Source organism: Pongo abelii, chromosome 9 (assembly GCF_028885655.2).
Source record: "Pongo abelii isolate AG06213 chromosome 9, NHGRI_mPonAbe1-v2.0_pri, whole genome shotgun sequence".
Classification (NCBI taxonomy): domain Eukaryota; kingdom Metazoa; phylum Chordata; class Mammalia; order Primates; family Hominidae; genus Pongo; species Pongo abelii.
Window position 1 is genome coordinate 132,446,114 of NC_071994.2, and position 20,636 is coordinate 132,466,749.

The following is a 20,636-nucleotide window of genomic DNA, read 5'->3' on the forward strand; positions in this document are numbered from 1 at the left end:
GCTAAGGGACAGACTGCCCCCTCAAGTGGGTCCCTGAACCCCATGCCTCCTGACTGGGAAACACCTCCCAGCAGTGGTCAACAGACACCTCATGCAAGAGAGCTCTAGCTGGCATCTGGTGGGTGCCCCTCTGGGACGAAGCTTCCAGAGAAAGGAACACACAGCAAACTTTGCTGTTCTGCAGTCTCTGCCGGTGATACCCAGGCAAACAGGGTCTGGAGTGGACCTACAGAAAACTCCAGCAAACCTGCAGCAGAGGGGCCTCACTATTAGAAGGAAAACTAACAAACAGAAAGGAATAGCATCAACATCAACAAAAAAGGACGTCCACACACAAACCCCATTCAAAGGTTACCAACATCAAACACCAAAGGTAGATAAATCCACGAAGATGAGGAAAAACCAGGGCAAAAAGGCTGAAAATTCCAAAACCAGAACACCTCTTCTCCTCCAAGGGATCACAACTCCTTGCCAGCAAGGGAACAAAACCAGACAGAGAATGAGTCTGACGAATCGACAGAAGCAGGCTTCAGAAGGTGGGTAATAACAAACTCTTCCGGGCTAAAGTAGCATGTTGTAACCCAATGCAAGGAAGCTAACAACTTTGAAAAATGCTTAAAGGAACTGCTAACTAGAATAACCAGTTTAGAGGAGAACATAAATTACTTGATGGAGCCAAAAAACACAGCACGAGAACATCGTGAGGCATACTCAAGTATCAATAGCCAAATTGATCAAGCAGAAGAAAAGACACCAGAGATTGAAGATCAACATAACGAAATAAAGCGTGAAGACAAGATTAGAGAAAAAAGAATGAAAAGGAACAAAGCCTCCAAGAAATATGGGACTATGTGAAAAGACCAAATCTATCTTTGACTGGTGTACCTGAAAGTGACGAGGAGAATGGAATCAAGCTGAAAAACACTCTTCAAGATATTATCCAGGAGAACTTCCCCAACCTAGCAAAACAGGCCAACATTCAGATTCAGGAAATACAGAGAACACTACAAAGATATTCCTCGAGAAAAACAACCCCAAGACACATAATTGTCAGATACACCAAGGTTCAAATAAAGGAAAAAATGTTAAGGGCAGCCAGAGAGAAAGATCAGGTTACCCACAAAGGGAAGCCCATCAGACTGACAGCAGAGCTCTCTGCAGAAACCCTACAAGCCAGAAGAGAGTGGAGGGCAAATATTCAACATTCTAAAAAGAATTTTCAACCCAGAATTTCATATCCAGCCAAACTAAGCTTCATAAGCGAAGCAGAAATAAAATCCTTTACAGACAAGCAAATGCTGAGAAATTTTGTCACCACCAGGCCTGTCTTACAAAAGCTCCTTAAGGAAGCACTACATATGGAAAGGAAAAACCGGTAGCAGCCACTGCAAAAACATACCAAATTGTAAAGACCATAAACACTATGAATAAACTGCATCAACTAACGGGCAAAATAACCAGCTAGCATCATAATGACAGGATCAATTTCACACATAACAATATTACCCTTAAATGTAAACGGGCTAAATGCCCCAATTAAAAGACACAGACTGGCAAACTGGATAAAGAGTCAAGACCCATCGGGGTGCTGAATTCAGGAGATTCATCTCACATGCGCACACAGGCTCAAAATAAAGGGAAGGAGGAAGATTTACCAAGCAAATGGAAGGCCAAAAAAAAAAAAAAAAAGGGATTGCAATCCTAGTCTCTGATAAAACAGACTGTAAACCACAGAGATCAAAAAAGACAAGAGTTAAAGGGATCAATGCAACAAGAAGAGCTAACTATCCTAAATATACATGCATCCAATACAGGAGCACTCAGATGTATAGAGCAAGTTTTTAGAGACCTATAAAGAGACTTAAGACTCCCACACAATAATAGTGGGAGACTTTAACACCCCACTGTCAATATTAGACAGATCAACAAGACAGAAAATTAACAAGGATGTCAGGACTTGAACTCAGCTCTGGACGAAACAGACCTAATAGACATCTACAGAACTCTCCACCCCCAAATCAACAGACTATACATTCTTCTCAGCACCATATCGCATGTATTCTAAAACTGACCACATAATTGGAAGTAAAACACTCCTCAGCAAATGCAAAAGAATGGAAATCATAACAGTCTCTCAGACAACAGGCAATCAAAATAAAATTCAGGATTAAGAAACTCACTGAAAACCGCACAACTACATGGAAACTGAACAATCTGCACCTGAATGATTACTGGGTAAATAATGCAATTAAGGCAGAAATAAATAAGTTCTTTGAAATCAATGAGAACAAAGACACAACATACCAGAATCTCTGGGACAAGTTAAAGCAGTGTTGAGAGGGAAATTTATTGCATTAATGACCACAGGAGAAAGTGGGAAAGATCTAAAATTTGTACCCTAACATCACAGTTAAAAGAACTAGAGAAGCAAGAGCAAACAAATTCAAGAGCTAACAGGAGACAAGAAATAACTAAGGAGCAGAACTGAAGGAGACAGAGACATGAAAAACCCTTAAAAAAAATCAGTGAATCCAAGAGCTAGTTTCTTGAAAAGATTAACAAAATGGATAGACTGCTAGCCAGATTAATGAAGAAGAAAAGAGAGAAGAATAAAATAGACACAATAAAAAATGATAAAGGGGATATTAGCACTTTATCTCACAGAAATACAAACTACAATCAGAGAATACTGTAGACACTTCTACGCAAATAAACTAGAAAATCTAGAAGAAATGGATAAATTCCTGGACACATACACCTTCCCAAGACTAAACTAGGAAGAAGTCGAAACCCTGAATAGACCAATAACAAGTTCTGAAATTGAGGCAGTAATTAATAGCCTACCTACCAAAAAAAAGAAGCCCAGGATCAGACAGATTCACAGCCAAATTCTACTAGAGGTACAAAGAGAAGCTGGTACCATTCCTTCTGAAACTACGCCGAACAACTGAAAAAGAGGGACTCGTCCCTAACTCATTTTATGAGGCCAACATCATCCTGATATCAAAACCTGGCAGAGACACAACAAAAAAACAAAATTTCAGGCCAATATCCCAAATGAACATCAATGCGAAAATCCTCAATAAAATACTGGCACACCAAATCCAGGAGCACATCAAAAAGCTTATCCACCACGATCAAGTCAGCTTCAACCCTGGGATACAAGGCTGGTTCAACATATGAAAATCAATAAGCATAATCCATCATAACAGAACCAATAACAAAACAGAACCAATGACATAAACAGAACCAATGACAAAAACCACAATTATCTCAATAGATGCAGAAAAGGCCTTCGATAAAATTCAACACAGCTTCATGCTAAAAACGCTCAATAAACTAGATATTCATGGAATGTATCTCAAAATAATAAGAGCTATTTATGACAAACCCACAGCCAATATAATACTGAAAGGGCAAAAGCTGGAAGCATTCCCGTTGAAAACCACCACAAGACAAGGATGCCCTCTCTCACCACTCCTATTCAACATAGTACTAGACGTTCTGGCCAGGGAAATCAGGCAAGGGAAAGAAATAAAGGTATTCAAATAGGAAGAGAGGAAGTCAAATTGTCTCTGTTTACAGATGACGTGATTGTATATTTAAAAAACCCTATCATCTCAACCCAAAATCTCCTTAAGCTGATCAGCAACTTCAACAAAGTCTCAGGACACAAAATTAATGGGCAAAAATCACAAGCATTCCTATACACCAACAATAGACAAACAGAGAGCCAAATCATGAGTGAACTCCCACTCACAATGGCTAAAAGAGAATAAAATACCTAGGATGATAAAATACATAGGATGATGATACCTATGAGAATAAAATACCTACAACGAGAATAAAATACTTACGAGGGATATGAAGGACCTCTTCAACGAGAACTACAAACCACTGCTCAATGAAATAAGAGAGGACACAAACAAATAGAAAGATATTCCATGCTCACGGATAGGAAGAATCAATATTGTGAAAATGGCCATACTGCCCAAGGTAATTTATAGATTCAATGCTATCCTCATCAAGCCACCACTGACTTTCTTCACAGAATTAGAAAAAACTACTTTAAATTTCATATGGAACCAAAAAAGAGCCTGTATAGCCAAGATAATCCTAAGCAAAAAGAATAAAGCTGGAGGCATCACGCTACCTGACTTCAAACTATACTACAAGGCTACAGCAACCAAAACAGCATGGTACTGGTGCCAAAACAGATATATAGACCAATGGTACAGAACAGAAGCCTCAGAAATAACGCCACACATCTACAGCCCTCTGATCTTTGACAAACCTGACAAAAACAAGCTATGGGGAAAGGATTCCCTATTTAATAAATACTGTTTCAAAAACTTGCTACCCATATGCAGAAAATTGAAACTGGACCCCTTCTTACACCTTATACAAATATTAACTCAAAATGAATTAAAGACTTAAACATAAGACCTAAAACCACAAAAACCCTAGAAGAAAACCTAGGCAATACCATTCAGGACAAAGGCATGGGCAAAGACTTCATGACTAAAATACCAAAAGCAATAGCAAAAAAAGCCAAAATTGACAAATGGAATCTAATTAAACTAAAGACCTTCTCCACAGCAAAAGAAACTATCATCAGAGTGAACAGGCAACCTACAGAATGGGAGAATATTTTTGCAATCTATCCATCTGACAAAGGGCTAATATCCAGAATCTACAAGGAACTTAAAACAAATTTACAAGAAAAAAAAAACACACACAAAAAAGTTAGCCAAGTATATGAACAGACACTTCTCAAAAGAAGACATTTATGTGGCCAACAAACATGAAAAAAGCTCATCATCACTAGTCATCAGAGAGATGCCAATCAAAATCACAATGAGATACCACCTCACACTAGTTAGAATGGCGATCATTAAAAAGTCAGGAAACAACAGGTGCTGGAGAGGATGTGGAGAAATAGGAACACTTTTACACTGTTGGTGGGAGTGTAAATTAGTTCAACCCTTGTGGAAGACAGTGTGGCAATTCCTCAAGGATCTAGAACCAGAAATACCATTTGACCCAGCAATCCCATTACTGGGTATATACCCAAAGGATTATAAATCATTCTACTATAAAGACAAATGCACACATATGCTTACTTCAACGCTGTTCACAATAGCAAAGACTTGGAACCAACCCAAACACCCATCAATGATAGACTGGATAAAGAAAATGTGGCACATATACACCATGGAATACTATGCAGCCATAAAAAAAGATGAGTTCTTGTCCTTTGCAGGGACATGGATGATGCTAGAAACCATCATTCTCAGCAAACTAACACAGGAACAGAAAACCAAACACTGTGTGTTCTCACTCACAAGTGTGAGTTGAACAATGAGAACACATGGACACAGTGAGGGGAACATCACACACCGGGGCCTGTCACGGGGTGGGGACTAGGGGAAGGATAGCATTAGGAGAAATACCTAATGAAGATGACAGGTGGATGGGTGCAGCAAACCACCATAGCACATGTATACCTATGTAATAAACCTGCATGTTCTGCACATGTACTCCAGAACTTAAAAGTATAATAATAAAAAAATCTAAAATAAATTACACATAATAATATTTTTAAAAAGTTGAGGACATTGGAAGCAAATCAATAGTCACTTAAAAAAACAAGGCAAATGATTTCAGTGGTTTTCCTTGACTCTTGGTAAGTCAAAAAATGGAACCAATATTGCTACTGTTGTTGAGGAGTCAATGTTGAGTGTGAAGTGACTGAAGAATTAGTTCCTATGAACAGTCAGCATGGGACAACTACAGGCAAGAATATTCTCACATAACTTGAGCAAACATTAATTCAGTAAAACCTGAAGTGGAATCTATTAAGACACATTATAACCAATTTTGGTAAAAATATGTACGGAATACAAAAAGGCTTTAGATATACATATTTTTGACATCTATTACGGAACACTAAATGACTTTGCTAATTAGTTTTTACTGCAGACTTGATGATATTTCTTGGTGAACTTAATGTACAATTACAAGAGAAAACATAGCTTATATATAAGAAACACTGACAATAAAGTCGTCTTAATGACAACTAGTATTCTGAGAATCACAAGTAATCACAAGCTACTGTCCATGCATCCCAAACTATCAAATATTAAAACAAGAAGGGAGATTTCCATTCCCATACAAATGTGTAGTGAATTTTTTTTCTGAGCTCAAACTACAGGTCCAGTAGGGTTTTTCAGATCACATGTAAATGCAAAGTAAATTTCCATACTGCAAATTCCATTTAACTGTGCAACTGAGAACTTCCACCTAATCTTTAATTGGAATTGATTAATCGACAATGTAATAACATGCTAAAAGGCAAATATCAAGAAGAGAATCTAACAGAATTCTATAAATGCCTTCCTAGTGACAAATATGTTCAATTAAAATGTTTGTGAATTTATGTCAGTATTTGCTGTGCCTGAGTGAAAGACATTTTCAAAAATGAAATAAGTAAAATATCATTACAGATCAGCACTGATAGATGAATGTTTCCATTTTATTTGACAGAGAACACTGACTCTTAACCACAGTTAAGTAAAATGTCCTCTCCCACAAAAGAAGAATTTCTTCATTCTTATTAATAGACCTGTTACAAAAAGTTTTAATAAACTAAATGAGTATCTCAAATGTATTATGTGAAAAACTACACTGCTGATTTTTCCACCTATCCCCCAACAAAAACTGCTTTTCCAGCATCTCAGTACTATAAATTCCATTCTTCAGGTTGACGAAGCCAAAAAACTTGAAGCCATTCTTAATATATCTTTATTTCATACTTTTATTACCCATTCATTGACAACAGCTGGCTTTATCAGTAAAACTATAGCATCTAACCAATTCTCACCATACGTGCTATCATCCTGGTTCAAGCTACCATCACTATTTATCTATTAATTATAACACACAGATTCTCTTTACTTCTTCTTTTGCCTCCTCCTACTCACAGCAACCTGAGACTTCTTTAACATTTTAAGTCAGATTGTGTCACTGCTCAGCCAAAAGTCCTCCAATGGTTTCCCATCTCACTAAGCATAAAAAGCCAAAGTCTTCATCAATAAAGTACAAGAAACTGCACGATCTGCTTTCCACCCACCGAAACCACTTCTCTGACCTCATTTCTTTCTCAACCAGTTTCAGCCACACTATCCTATTTGTGTTTCTTCCGACTTGTTCTCTAATCCTATGCCACAGCCTGTAACTTGTTCTTCCATTGCCTAAAATGATGTGTTTCCAGATAAACACACTACTCACTCCCTCACCTCCTTCAGGTCTTTGATCAAACCTCATCTTCCCACAGAGGCCATCTGTGACTACCCTATATAATTAGCACCTATCCTTTCACACTGTATTTTTACCACTCTGTAACCCTATTACTCTGCCCACAGACTCTACGACAGTGCCAAGTATACAGTATTCACTCAATAAATATTTCCTGAATAAATGAACAAAGCAACACAATTTTTTGTGTAACGTGTCCTCAGTTCCTTTTCCTTATATAAGTGCTATATATACATATATATGTATATATGAACAATTGTATAAAACTGATTTACCATTGCGCTAAGAGTTTCTTCCCAATCAGGCCGCTCTCGAGGGTGTACGTTTCTATGTAGCTCTGGAACAAAATCATCTTCTTCCGAATGTACTGAGGACTTCATCTTCCTAGAGATCAAAACATGAAAGGTTCTGATAAGAATTTCCAATTCTATGAAAGCCTTCCAATGATCACAACTGAAAGAGCAGAAAAACTACATGTCAGATTTGAAGTTTAGCTAAAAGAGCTTAAGTGAATAGCAGTGATCCTTTATTTCTACTCTGGCTTTCAGAGGTCTCTCCTAATGTACCAAACACCTGCTTTTATTCCAGAAGATAAAATAAGGTTTATAGCTAGTTAACCTTTATGGTCCATGGTTATTATATAAAAACTGATTTTTATCAGTTCAATACAACTTGAACCTTGAAAAGATTTGCAACAGCAATTAGTTACTCTGAATCAATATTTACAGAACTGTGCTAAGCATTAGTATCATTTCAGAATAAAGAAGAGATATGGTATTTCTGGTTCCAATCAATGGAGCAGAGTGCAACAAATAAGGATTTTCAATGAGAACAACTATGAATGTTGGGCAAAACATATAAAACAGCTTGTCTGAAGGCAACAGAAAGCAACCAATACAGATGGGACTTCCAGGGCTACAAACTTTGAGATAAGGAAAGCCCAATCAAGCAAATTTCACGTTTAATCCCTCTTTCTGTATAAGATAACTTTTCAAATCAATCATGGGAAATAGAGCCCAAGATAATAACTGTAATCTTAGTGAGATGAGAAGGCAGAGGTTGGAGGCTGGGATTACCAAAGCAGGGAGGAATTCAGGATGTAAAATACCCCCAAAAAAGACCTAAAGAGAAAGAGCCCAGAAATCTACAGCAAAATTCACCTCAAATTATTAACTGAGTCCTAAGCTTACAAATATATAGGACAGGATGCCAAGAAACCCAAAACAAACCAAGTAAAGAGGCAAGTAGACATTTTGGCAGCCCATCAATGTTGAGGAGATGGGCTGGCAAGCAAGCACTGCCAAGATGGAAGAGCACTGAAAAACCCCTGAGCTCTTACGTGTGACTCTAAAAAAGCCATGCCTTAAGAGTACGGACAAAATAGCAATAGAAAAATTCTAACAAAGCCCCAAACCAAGCCTTGACAGAATCAGAAGTACGAGAAGAAAAATTAACTGTCTTTGGAGGAAAAAACATTCTCCAGACTCTCTGCAAATCTTTCATTCACATTATCTAGTATCCAGTAAACATTATGAGGCATGCTTAAAAAAACAAGAACTAGTGAAAATTGAGAAAAAAAAATAGTCAAACCAGAAAGACTCACATTTCATTCAGATCTTAGCATTATCAGAAAGAGACTTTAAAATGGCATTTGTGATTTTCTGCCTATGATGCAGAAAGCTGTAAAGAGCATCACTCCTAGCCGAGTAATAATAAAAAAAAAAAGATAATCTGAAAATCTTAACTTTTCTAGGACACAACAGAAAACTGAGGTCTCAGGGTAGCCAACTAGTTTAAACACTATGGAAACACAAGCCTCTCTGAGATTAGATAGATGACAAGCAGTTACTTTTCTGAACACAGTATGGGGAGAAGAGGGATACATAAGAAGAATTTAGTTAAATTTTTATCAAATTGCTAAAAACATTTATGATTTATATGTTCAATTGAATGAAAGTAAAAAATGAGAGAAATGATGAATTTCAACAGAGAATTGGAAGCCATAAAATCAAATGTTCATTTTAAAACTGAAAAATACAGTATCTGAAATTAAGAACTAACCAGATACATTTAGTAGAACAATAAACATAGCTAAAGAGAGGGTTAGTGAACTAGAAGATAGTTTAGTAGAAAATATCCACATTGAAGAACACAGAGAAAAAAGGAACAGAAAATACACAAAATAGCATAAAGGATGAGACTTGGTTTAAAAAAAAAGATCTCATATATGTCTAAATTGATGACAGAGATAAGGGAGATAATTTTTTAAAACAAGAGAATGTGACAAAAGCAATATTTGAAAACAAATGCTAAAAAGTTTTCAAAACTGATGAAATCATCAAACTAAAGATTCAAAGAAATTCTATAAACCTCAAGCAGAATTTTAAAAAATTAAAACCGTAGGTAAATTACAGTCAAACTGCTAAAAACCAAACACAAAGAGAAATCCTTAAAAGCAGCCAGAGAATTTTTTAAAGTTGACTTCCAAGAAGCAATAATACCAATGTGAGAAGACATTTCAATGGAAAAGAGAAAATAATGAAATTAACCTTCAGTGTGCTAAAAGGAAAAAATATTTCCAGCCTAGAATCTTCTGCCTCACCAAAGTAACCATTTTGAAAGCAGGTAAAACAAATTATTTACAAATGAAAGCTGAAAAAAATTACCACCAAGAGACCTGAAATAAAAGAAATAGTAAAGAGAATTCCTAATTGAAGAAAACTGATTCCAAAACCACAAAAACACATGAAAATAAAGCACAAAAGTGGGGAAATATAAGTAAATACTGTATAAACATAAAAATAACGTCTTATGAAGTTCACAATATATAAACATTAAAAACACAAAGGATAAGAAATGTACATTCAGTCAAACAGTTAGGATTTCTCTACTGGTTGAGAAGTGAGAAAGTTCTATTTTATGGAATACTGTAAATAAGTCAAATATACGTTGCAGTCTCTACAGTGAACACCAGAAGAACGAGAAATAAATGTATAACTAAAAAGCTGATAGAGGAAAAGATTTCTGAAAAATAAAACATATGTTTTAATCTAAGAGAAGGCAGGAAATAAATGAGAAGAAATAATAAAACAAGGCAAATAAAAACAAATATTAAAATGGTAAACTTAAATCCAAGCACATTAATAATTTGGAAAGCAAACAGACTAGCTGGAAAAGATATGGAGAAATCAGACCTCTCATTCATTATTGGAAGGAATGTAAAATGGCATAGCCACTGTGGAAAAGACTGGCAGTTTCTCAAAATGTTAAACAGAGGATTACCAAATGACCAAGCAATTCTACTCCTGGTATTTAATCAAGAGAAATAAAAACATGTCTACCAAGAACTTGTATATGAATATTCATAGCAATATTATTCATAATAGCCAAAAAGTAGGGACAATCAAAATGCCTAGCAACTGAAGGATAAACAAAATGCACTAGGTACACATAATAAAATATTATTCAGTCATTAAAAAAGAATGAAGTGCTGATTCATGCTACCACAGGGATAAACATTGAAAACATTATGCTAAATAAAATAAGTCAGAGGCAAAAGATCACAAATCATATAATTCTCTATATATGAAATTTTCAGAATAGTCAAGCCCATAGAGACAAAAATTATATTAGTTGTTTCCAGAGGCTGAGGAGATGGAAACATGGAGAGCTCTACTAACAGGTGAGGGATTTCTTTCTCAACTGTTCTAGAATTAGATAATGGTGGTTTTCGTATAGCTTTGTGAATATATTAAAAACCACTGAATTTGTACACTTTAAAAGTGAATCACATGGCATGTGAATTCTATTAATTAAAAAGAGTAAATGGACTTAAAGATTCCTATTAAAATACAAAGACTATAAGCAGGGATTTAAAAACCAACAACTGCTGGGTGCAGTGGCTCACACCTATAATCCCAGCACTTCAAGAGGCCAAGGTGGGCATATTACTTGTGCCCAGAAGTTCAAGACCAGACTGGGCAAGAGAGTTGGACCCCATCTGTAAAAAAAAAACAAAAATTAGCCAGGTGAAATGGTATACACCTGTGGTCCCAGCTTCTCCACAGGCTGAGGTGAGAGGATCACCTGAGCCCAGGATGTCGAGGCTGCAGTGAGCCATGTTCACACCACTGTACTCCGGCCTGGGTGACAGAAAAGGAACTTGTCTCAAAATAAAAAGCAACAACTATATCCTAAGAGACATACTTTAAATATAACAACATCAAAATGTAGAAAATGGAAGGATTACAAAAATTGATACCATGTAAACACTAGCCAAAGAAGGCTAGCGTAGCTATATTACATCAGGCAAAGTAGACCTTAGGCACAAGGTATTACTAGAGATAAAGGGGGACGTTTCATAAAAGCATCAAATTAACAGGTTAACATAATTTATATGCAATAAATTGTAAACAAAATTTGTATGCAAAAAATAACAGCTTCAAAATACATAAAGTTGAAAGAACTAAAAAACAGATAAATCCACTATCACAGTTGTAGATTTTAGCAAATCCCTCTCAATGGCTGATAGAATAAGCAGACAAAACCTTAAGTATATGACTTGAACAATTCAATTTTCCAATGTGAACTAACACAGAACACTAAACCCAACAACTACAAAACTCGTTTTTTCTTTCACATTCTTTTCAAGCATATATGAAACATTTACAAATAGACTAAATGCTAGAAGATGAAGTCTCAACAAATTAAAAAAATTTAAATCATGAATCACATTTTGTAACCACCGCAGAACTGCACTAAAAATCAATGACTGAAAGATAACTAGAAATTCCTCTAAATGTTTGGAAATAAAGAAACACAATACTCAATAACTCATAAATCAAACACAAAAATCACAATGGAAATTAGAAAGTCTTTTTATGTGAATGATAATGAAAATATAATAGATGAAAATGTGTGGGATACAACTAAAGAGGTATTTAGCAAAATTCATAGCTCTAAATGCATGTTACTGGAAATGACACAAGTTGAAAAATTAATACTTCTAAGCTTCTATCACAAGAAGCTAGAAAAAGAATAGTAAATTAATTCAAAGAAAGTATTTTAAAATGTTTGAATAACAAATCAATAAAATAGAAAGTGCATAAAAAAGAAAACAAAGCCAAAGGTTGATTCTTTAAAAGATTAATAAAATGAACAATCCCTAGAATAAGTCTGATCAATAAAAAAATGGAGAATCTACAATATAGATAATAAAAAGGGAGCCATAAACAGAAAGCCTGTGAACATTAAAAAGATTCTAAGGCTGGGCTGGGCATGGTGGCTCAAGGCTGTAATCCCAGCACTTTGGGAGGCTGAGGCAGGTGGATCACGAGGTCAGGAGATCAAGACCATCCTGGCTAATACAGTGAAACCCCGTCTCTACTAAAACTACAAAAAATTAGCTGGGCGTGGTGGCGGGCGCCTATAGTCCCATCTACTCAGGAGGCTGAGGCAGGACAATGGCGTGAACCCGGGAGGCGGAGCTTTGCAGTGAGCCGAGATCACGCCACTGCACTCCAGCCTGGGCCATACAGTGAGACTCTGACTCAAAAAAAAAATAAAAACATAAATAAAAAAAAAGATTGTGAGGCCATTATGAACATTTTCACTGCAATGCAGTTGAGAATTTAGCTGAAATGAACAAATCTTCTGAAGAACCCAATTCACCAAAACTGAAACAATAAACAAAACATTTGTACAGTCCTACAGCTATTAAATAAAATTAATCTGTAAGGAAACTCCAAGCTCAAATGGATCCATTGAACTCTTTTAAACATACAAGCCAAAGACAATAAAAATTGTATAAACATTCTTCCAAAGTATAAAAATAAAAGGAACACTTCCCAATCCATCCAATAAGGCCAAGCCAGAGTTTATAGCAAAAGCTAGACATTACTAGAAGAGAAAATCATAGGTTGATATAATGAACACAGTTATAAAACTCCTAAACAAAATATAAAATCAAACCCAGTAATATACAAAAAGGATAGTGACCGAATGAGTTTTAGTTCAAAATGCAAATTGATTAAACGTTCTAAAATCAAGCCCTATAATTGACCACACTACACTATTAAAGGGAAATATATATATATATATAATTTCTTTCTTTTTAATTTCTTCAAAAAGAAAAAAAAGGGATACATATGCAGAACGTGCAGGTTTGTTACATAGGTATACATGTGCCATGGTGGTTTGCGGCATCTATTGACTCGTCCTCTACTTTCCGTCCCCTCCCCTCACCCTCCACCCCACAACTGGCCCAGATCTGTGTTGTTCCCCTCTCTGTCCACCTGTTCTCAGTGTTCAACTCCCAATTATGAATGACAACATGCAGTGTTTGGTTTTCTGTTCCTGTGTTAGCTTGCTGAGGATGATGGCTTCCAGCTTTGTCCATGTCCCTGAAAAGGACATGATCTCATTCCTTTTTATGGCTTCATAGTATTCCATGGTGCATATGTACCACATTTTCTTTATCCAGTCTGTCATTGATGGCCATTTGGGTTGGTTCCATGTCTCTGCTGTTGTAAATATTGCTGCAATAAACATATGTGTGCAAGTGCCTTTATAGTAGAATGATTTATATTCCTTTGGGTAATGGAATTGCTAGGTCAAATGGTATTTCTGGTTCTAGATCATTGAGGAATTGCCATAGTGTCTTCCACAAGGGTTGAACTAATTTACATTCCCACCAACAGTGTAAAAGTGTTTCTATTTCTCCACAGCCTCGCCAGCATCTATTGTTTCCTGACTTTTTAATAATCGCCATCCTGACTGTCGTGAGATGGTGTCTCACTGTGGTTTTGATTTGCATTTCTCTGATGATCAGTTATGTTGAGCTTCTTTTCATATGTTTGTTGGCCACAGACATGTCTTCCTTTGAGAAGTGTCTGTTCGTATCCTTTGCCAACTTTTTGATGGGGTTATTTATCTTTTTCTTGTAAATATGTTTGAAGTTCCTTGTAAATGCTGGATATTAGACCTTTGTCAGAAGGGTAGATTGCAAAAATTTTCTCCCATCCTATAGGTTGCCTGTTCACTCTGATGATAAGTTTCTTTGGCTGTGGAGATGGTATTTTGTTTAATTAGATCCCATTTGTCAATTTTGGCTTTTATTGCAATTGCTTTTGGCGTTTTTGTTATGAAGTCTTTGCCCATGCCTATGTCCTGAATGGTATTGCCTAGGTTTTCTTCTAGGATTTTTATGGTTTGGGGTTTTACATTTAAGTCTTTAATCCATCCTGAGTTAATTTTTGTATAAGGTGAAAGGAAGGGGTCCAGGTTCAATTTTCTGTATATGGGTAGCCAGTTTTCCCAGCACCATTTACTGAATAGGAGATCTCTTCCCCATTGTTTGTTTTTGTCAGGTTTGTCAAAGATCAGAGGGTTACAGATGTGTGGTGTTATTTCTGAGGTCTCTTTTCTGCTCCATTGGTCTATATGTCTGTTTTGGTACCAGTACCCTGCTGTTTCGGTTACTGTAGCCTTGTAGTATAGTTTGAAGTCAGGTAGCGTGATGCCTCCAGCTTTGTTCTTTTTGCTTAGGATTGTCTTGGCTATATGGGGTCTTCTTTGATTTCATATGAAATTCAAAATAGTTTTTTCTAATTCTGTGAAGAATGTCAATGGTAGTTTGATGGGAACAGCACTGAATCTATAAATTACTTCAGGCAGTATGGCCATTTTCACAATATTGATTCCTCCCAACCATGAAGACGGAATGTTTTTCTATTTGTTTGTGACATCTCTTATTTCCTTGAGCAGTGGTTTATAGTTCTCCTTGAAGAGGCCCTTCACATCCCGTTAATGGTATTCGTAGGTATTTTATTCTCTTTGTAGCAATTATGAATAGGAATTCATTCATGATTTGGCTCTCTGCTTGCCTATTGTTGATATAAAGGAATGCTTGGGATTTTTACACATTGATTTTGTATCCTGAGACTGCTGAAGCTGCTTATCAGTTCAAGGAGTTTTTGGGCTGAGACGACTGGGTTTTCTAAATATAAAATCATGTCATCTGCAAACAGAGACAACTTGACTTCCTCTCTTCCTATCCGAGTAATCTTTATTTCTTTCTCTTGCCTGACTTCCCTGGCCAGAATTTCCAATACTATGTTGAATAGGAGTGGTGAGAGAGGGCACCCTTGTCTTGTACTGGTTTTCAAAGAGAATGTTTCCATCTTTTGTCCATTCAATATGATATTGGCTGTGGGTTTGTTATAAATAGCTCTTACTGTTTTGAAATATGTTCCATCAGTATCTAGCTTCTTGAGAGTTTTTAACATGAAGGGATGTTGAATTTTATCAAAGGCCTTTTCTGCATCTATTGAGATAATCATGTGGTTTTGTCTTTGGTTCTGAAGTCTACAGAACTCTCTACCCCAAATCAACAGAATATACATTCTTCTCAGCGCCACATGGCACTTATTCTAAAAACAAACACATAATTGGAAGTAAAACACTCCTCAACAAATGCAAAAGAACTAACGTCACAACAAACAATCTCTCAGACCACAGTGCAATCACATTAGAACTCAAGATGAAGAAACTCATTCAAAAGCACACAATTTCATGGAAATTGAACAACCTGCTCCTGAATGACTCCTGGGGAAACAAAGAAATTAAGGCAGAAATCAGGAAGTTCTTTGAAACAAATGAGAACAAATAGAGACAACATACTAGAATCTCTGGGACACAGCTAAAGCAGTCTTAAGAGGGAAATGTATAGCACTAAATGCCCACATCAGAAAGCTACAAAGATCTCAAATGGACACCCGAACATCACAATTAAAAGAGCTAGAGAAGCAAGAGCAAACTAATCCAAAAGCTAGCAAAGCACAAGAAATAACTAAGATCAGAGAAGAAATGAAGGAGATAGAGACATGAAAAACCCTCCAAAAAAAAAATCAACAAATCCAGGGGCTGTTTTTTTGCGGGGGGGAAAAAAAAAACCCTAGCTAGACTAATAAAGAAGAGAGAGAAGAATCAAATAGACACAATAAAAAATGTTTAGGGACACCACTGACCCCACAGAAATACAAACTACCATCAGAGAATACTATAAACACCTCTACACAAATAAACTAGAAAATCTAGAAGAAATGGATAAACTCCTGGATGCATGCACCCTACCAAGACTAAATTAGGAAGAAGTTGAATCCCTGAACAGACCAATAACAAGTTCTGAAATTGAGGCAGTAATTAATAGATTACTAACCAAAAAAAAAGCCCAGGACCAGACGGATTCACAGTCAAATTTCACCAGAGGTACAAAGAGGAGCTGGTACCATTCCTTCTAAAACCACTCCAAACAATTAAAAAGGAGAGACTCCTCCCTAACTCATTTTATGAAGCCAGCATCATCCTGATACCAATACCAGAAAGAAACACAACAAAAAAAAAGAAAACTTCAGGCCAATACCTCTGATGAACATCGATGCAAAAATCCTCAAGAAAATACTGGAAAATCGAATCCAGCAGCACATCAAAAAGCTTATCCACCATGATCAAGTTGGCTTCATTCCTGGGATGCAAGGCTGGTTCAACATATGCAAATCAATAAATGTAATCCATCACATATAATTCCAACAGGTAAAATTTAATACCTATTCATAAATTCTTTAAAATATTTTAATGAAAATTATTGAAAAACACAAATACAGCTAAGCATCACACTTAACACTGAAATACTAAATGATTTCCCACTGAGATCATGAACAAGACAAGAATGTTGTCTTCTATTCAACACTGTACTTGAGGTCTTATTCACTTGGGGAAAAAAGCAAGAAAAAATGTAAAAATTGGAAAAGAAAACACTTTTCTTTACTTGAAGACATAACATGTAAATAAACAATCTAAAAGACTCTATAAGCAATTTAGAATTAATACGTTAGGAAGATCACTGGTTTACATGGTCAATATGTAAAAAAATCATATTGTGTATTTACATATACCACTATATACAATTATTTATTGAGAAAAAATACATCAACAATACTAGTTTTAATATTTTTCGTACAATAGACTACTACTCATAAATAGAAAGGAATTTGCAAAAAGTAGATGAATTTCATAAATGTTGTGCAACAAAAGTCAGACATTAGAGTACATGCTATATAATTCTATTGGCATTAAGTTCAAGAACAGGCTAAATTAATCTATTGTGACAAAGTCAGAATAATAGTTACCTTTGGGAGAAGTACTGACTAGAAGGGACACTGTGTGTGCTAGAAATAATCTATACCTTGACTGGGTTGTGATTATCTGGGTATATATTTTGTATAAATTTATCAAGTTGTACATTTATGATTTGTAGACTTTATTACATGTGTTATACCTCAAAGTGTGAAAGTTTATTGGTAAATATTACACAGTTTAAAAGGTATAAAAATTATATTTATATATACATTATGGGCCATGCAATGATGAACTAACTCCATAAGAAATTTAGTATCCATTTATTTGACTCTCTTGTTCCATGCTTTTAAAATTATGGACAAATTTTATCCTTAAAGTGTTTGATTGTAGTTTCATATCTAACAAAAAAGCTGTAGTTAAGGACTGCCAACCATAAAACCTAAGTAACCTACTGCTGTATTTTTTACCAGAGTTTTCTGAGAGTTTTCTGTAAAACATCTTCAGACTTAAACCTGAAAGCATTCAATGAAAATGAAAAACAGGAGAGAAAACTACTTCCCCCAAATTGAAAGATAATGGGAACCAGCCTTATCATCTTACTGTTTCTCTCACTAAGAAATTATGTAAATATCTGTCATATATTCACTTTATTTGTATGAGATTCTTGCTCATAACTTATGAAAAATTACACTTGACAATGTTGAAGTTCCACAGAGAAGTCCAAGCAGATTTCCTTCTCAAGACAAATATAGCATATTACCCAGGAATTGCACCTCAGGGACTGTTCACTCCCAGGAATATCTTTTCTTCATCCCTGGAATAAATTCCAAGCAGGATATCTTTCTCTTTTTATTCTTCCAATCGGTTTTTGTTTATTTCTTATTCTTCGCCAAATTTGGTTCTGGCTCTGCAACAGTTGTCGCCAGTTACTATCCATTGGTGGCAACAATGGCTGGAAGTCCATTTTATGGTCAGACCATTTGATATCTACTCTCTATCAGCAACAGAGAATTTGGTTTGTTAGTCAATTTTTTTCTGTCTGTGTACAAATATGCCTCAATTCCACTGGAGAGAACAGCTCTTTGAGATATCTCCTAAGTGCTCAGTTTGGTGTTCTCTATTCATTTTACCCATGGCTGATGATATAAATCTGAGATTACCAGCATTCTGTGTGCCTGGAACTGATAAAAGCCATTATCTGCTTATCATAGGGTGCAATAAATTTTCCTACTTTTCAAAGGATATTAATAAATTAGATTGTAAAGCCTCTTAAAATACAGGAACTCTGTTCTGGTTAGCCTATATGGACTAATAATCACTTACATAAATCTAATATTCCCAGAATTCCCAGAAAATAAAGAAACTAACCCTCTAACACTGATGGGGACAGTTATATTGGTGATGACTATGGAACAGAGGTTTGCTGAAGCCAGTTGGAATTCAGTTTTGGTCACTTCCCACTCAAAATGTCTTATATACTATAATTCTTCATATGTATTACAATTGAATCATACACAAATCAAAAAGGCATATAAAGAAAAATTATTCCCATCCCTGTCTCCAATCTGCCCAATTCCAATCCATTAAATTCTCTACCTGCCAAGGTAATCAATTTCCTATATAGTCTTCTAAACTTTATTACTATAGCTGCATATATTCACACATAAATTATTCATATGTATGAAAAAATACATCCACACAGAGTATAAAAGCAATGTGTAAATATGCTGCTTCTTAGTAGGTTTACACATTGTTGTATACCTTGTTTTCCTCTAACTTTTCCTGGAGACTTTTCATATCAATACATAGAACTTCTTTGCTGTTTTTACAACTATATAATGTTCCCCTGTGTAGCTATTCCATAATTTATTTAACTAATCCTCTACTGATGAGTACTTGAATAAATTCTTTCCAATCTACTGCTATTACAAACAATGCTACAATAAGTTTGTACATTTCTATGTCATTCTATATATGTACAAGTATATCTGAAAAACAAATTTTCAACAGTAAAAAAATTATTTTTATACATTAGCCCATTTTTCTATTGGGTTGTTGGACTTTTTCTTAACCATTTTTAGTTCTTCATATATTAAGGAGATTAATCCTTCATCTGTAATATGAGTTCCAGGTATTTTTCCCAGGTCGTCATATGTTCTTGCTTATTTTGTTTTTTGTAATGTAGATGTTTTATATATTGTAATGTATATGTTTTATATATTGTAATGTAGATGTTTTATGTAATGTAGATGTTTTTTGTAATGTAGCCTCATTTCTCAACGCTTTCCTTCATGGCTTTTTCTTTTTCTGCTTTAAATCATAGTTCATTTTAAATCATAGTTCAAAATGCCTTCCTATTACAGAAAAAAAATTGTGTTAATTCTCTATGTTTTCTATTAACTTTTGTTTTTTTTTGGAGACAGCGTCTCGCTCTATCACCAGGGCTGGAGTGTGGTGGTGTAATCATAGCTTACTATAGCCTCAAACTCCTGGGCTCAAGAGATCCGCCCACTTCAGTCTCCTGAGTACCTGGGACCACAGGCAGGTACCACCATGCCAGGCTAAGTTTTTTATTTTTCTTTTGTAGTGACACGGTCTTGCTATGTTGACCAGGCTGGTTTCAAACTCCTGGCCTCAAGGGATCCTGTCACTTCAGCCTCCCAAAATGCGGGGATTACAGGCATGAATCACTGCACCCGGCCTTAAAAATTTGTTTATGTTTTCATTTAGTACATTTAAATCTTTGATCATTTGTAATTCATCCTTGGTATGAGGTAGGATTCCTATTTTCTTTACTTCCACAGGTGAATATTCAGTTTCTCCAGAACTATTTACTGAATAGTACATATTGTCTCCACTGGCTTTTGAGAAGCCATCTCTACCATATCTAAATATTCCTGTGAACGTGGGTATATTTCTAGGATTTCCATTCTACCCCATAATACTTCTCTTCATGTCCCACAACCAATGGGTTTTAATTACTGAGACTAAGACTTCACAATACAACATCTGGTTGCAAAAGTCCTCTATATCCACTACCCTTGTTCTTTTTCTTTTTCCTACAAAGTTTCTTGGTTAAATTATTTAGCCAAGATCAATTTATTTAGTTTTTTAAAAAGGATTCTTATCATCACATTAAATTTATAAATTAACTTAAACTAACATCTTTATGGTGCTGTGTA

At 35.6% G+C, this 20,636-nt stretch overlaps 1 protein-coding gene across 13 annotated transcripts in view; it reads right to left on the minus strand.

The window, feature by feature from the left end:
- The window catches only part of ARHGAP32 (Rho GTPase activating protein 32), a 316,742-nt gene that overhangs the window by 195,977 nt on the left and 100,129 nt on the right, over positions 1-20,636 (minus strand). For 8 of the 13 annotated variants that reach the window (XM_054525425.2, XM_024255528.3, XM_063711488.1 and 5 more), the window contains one exon: positions 7,593-7,701. The exons of 1 other annotated variant lie outside the window; for it this stretch is intronic. In XM_054525425.2, coding sequence (XP_054381400.1) covers positions 7,593-7,697 — 105 coding nt within the window. In that variant the 5' untranslated portion in view covers positions 7,698-7,701. Of the gene's footprint in view, positions 1-7,592; positions 7,702-11,361; positions 11,516-16,738; positions 16,935-20,636 lie in introns of those variants that run through there. 4 more of the 13 variants (XM_054525430.2, XM_054525427.2, XM_054525420.2 and 1 more) reach the window with 3 other exon arrangements.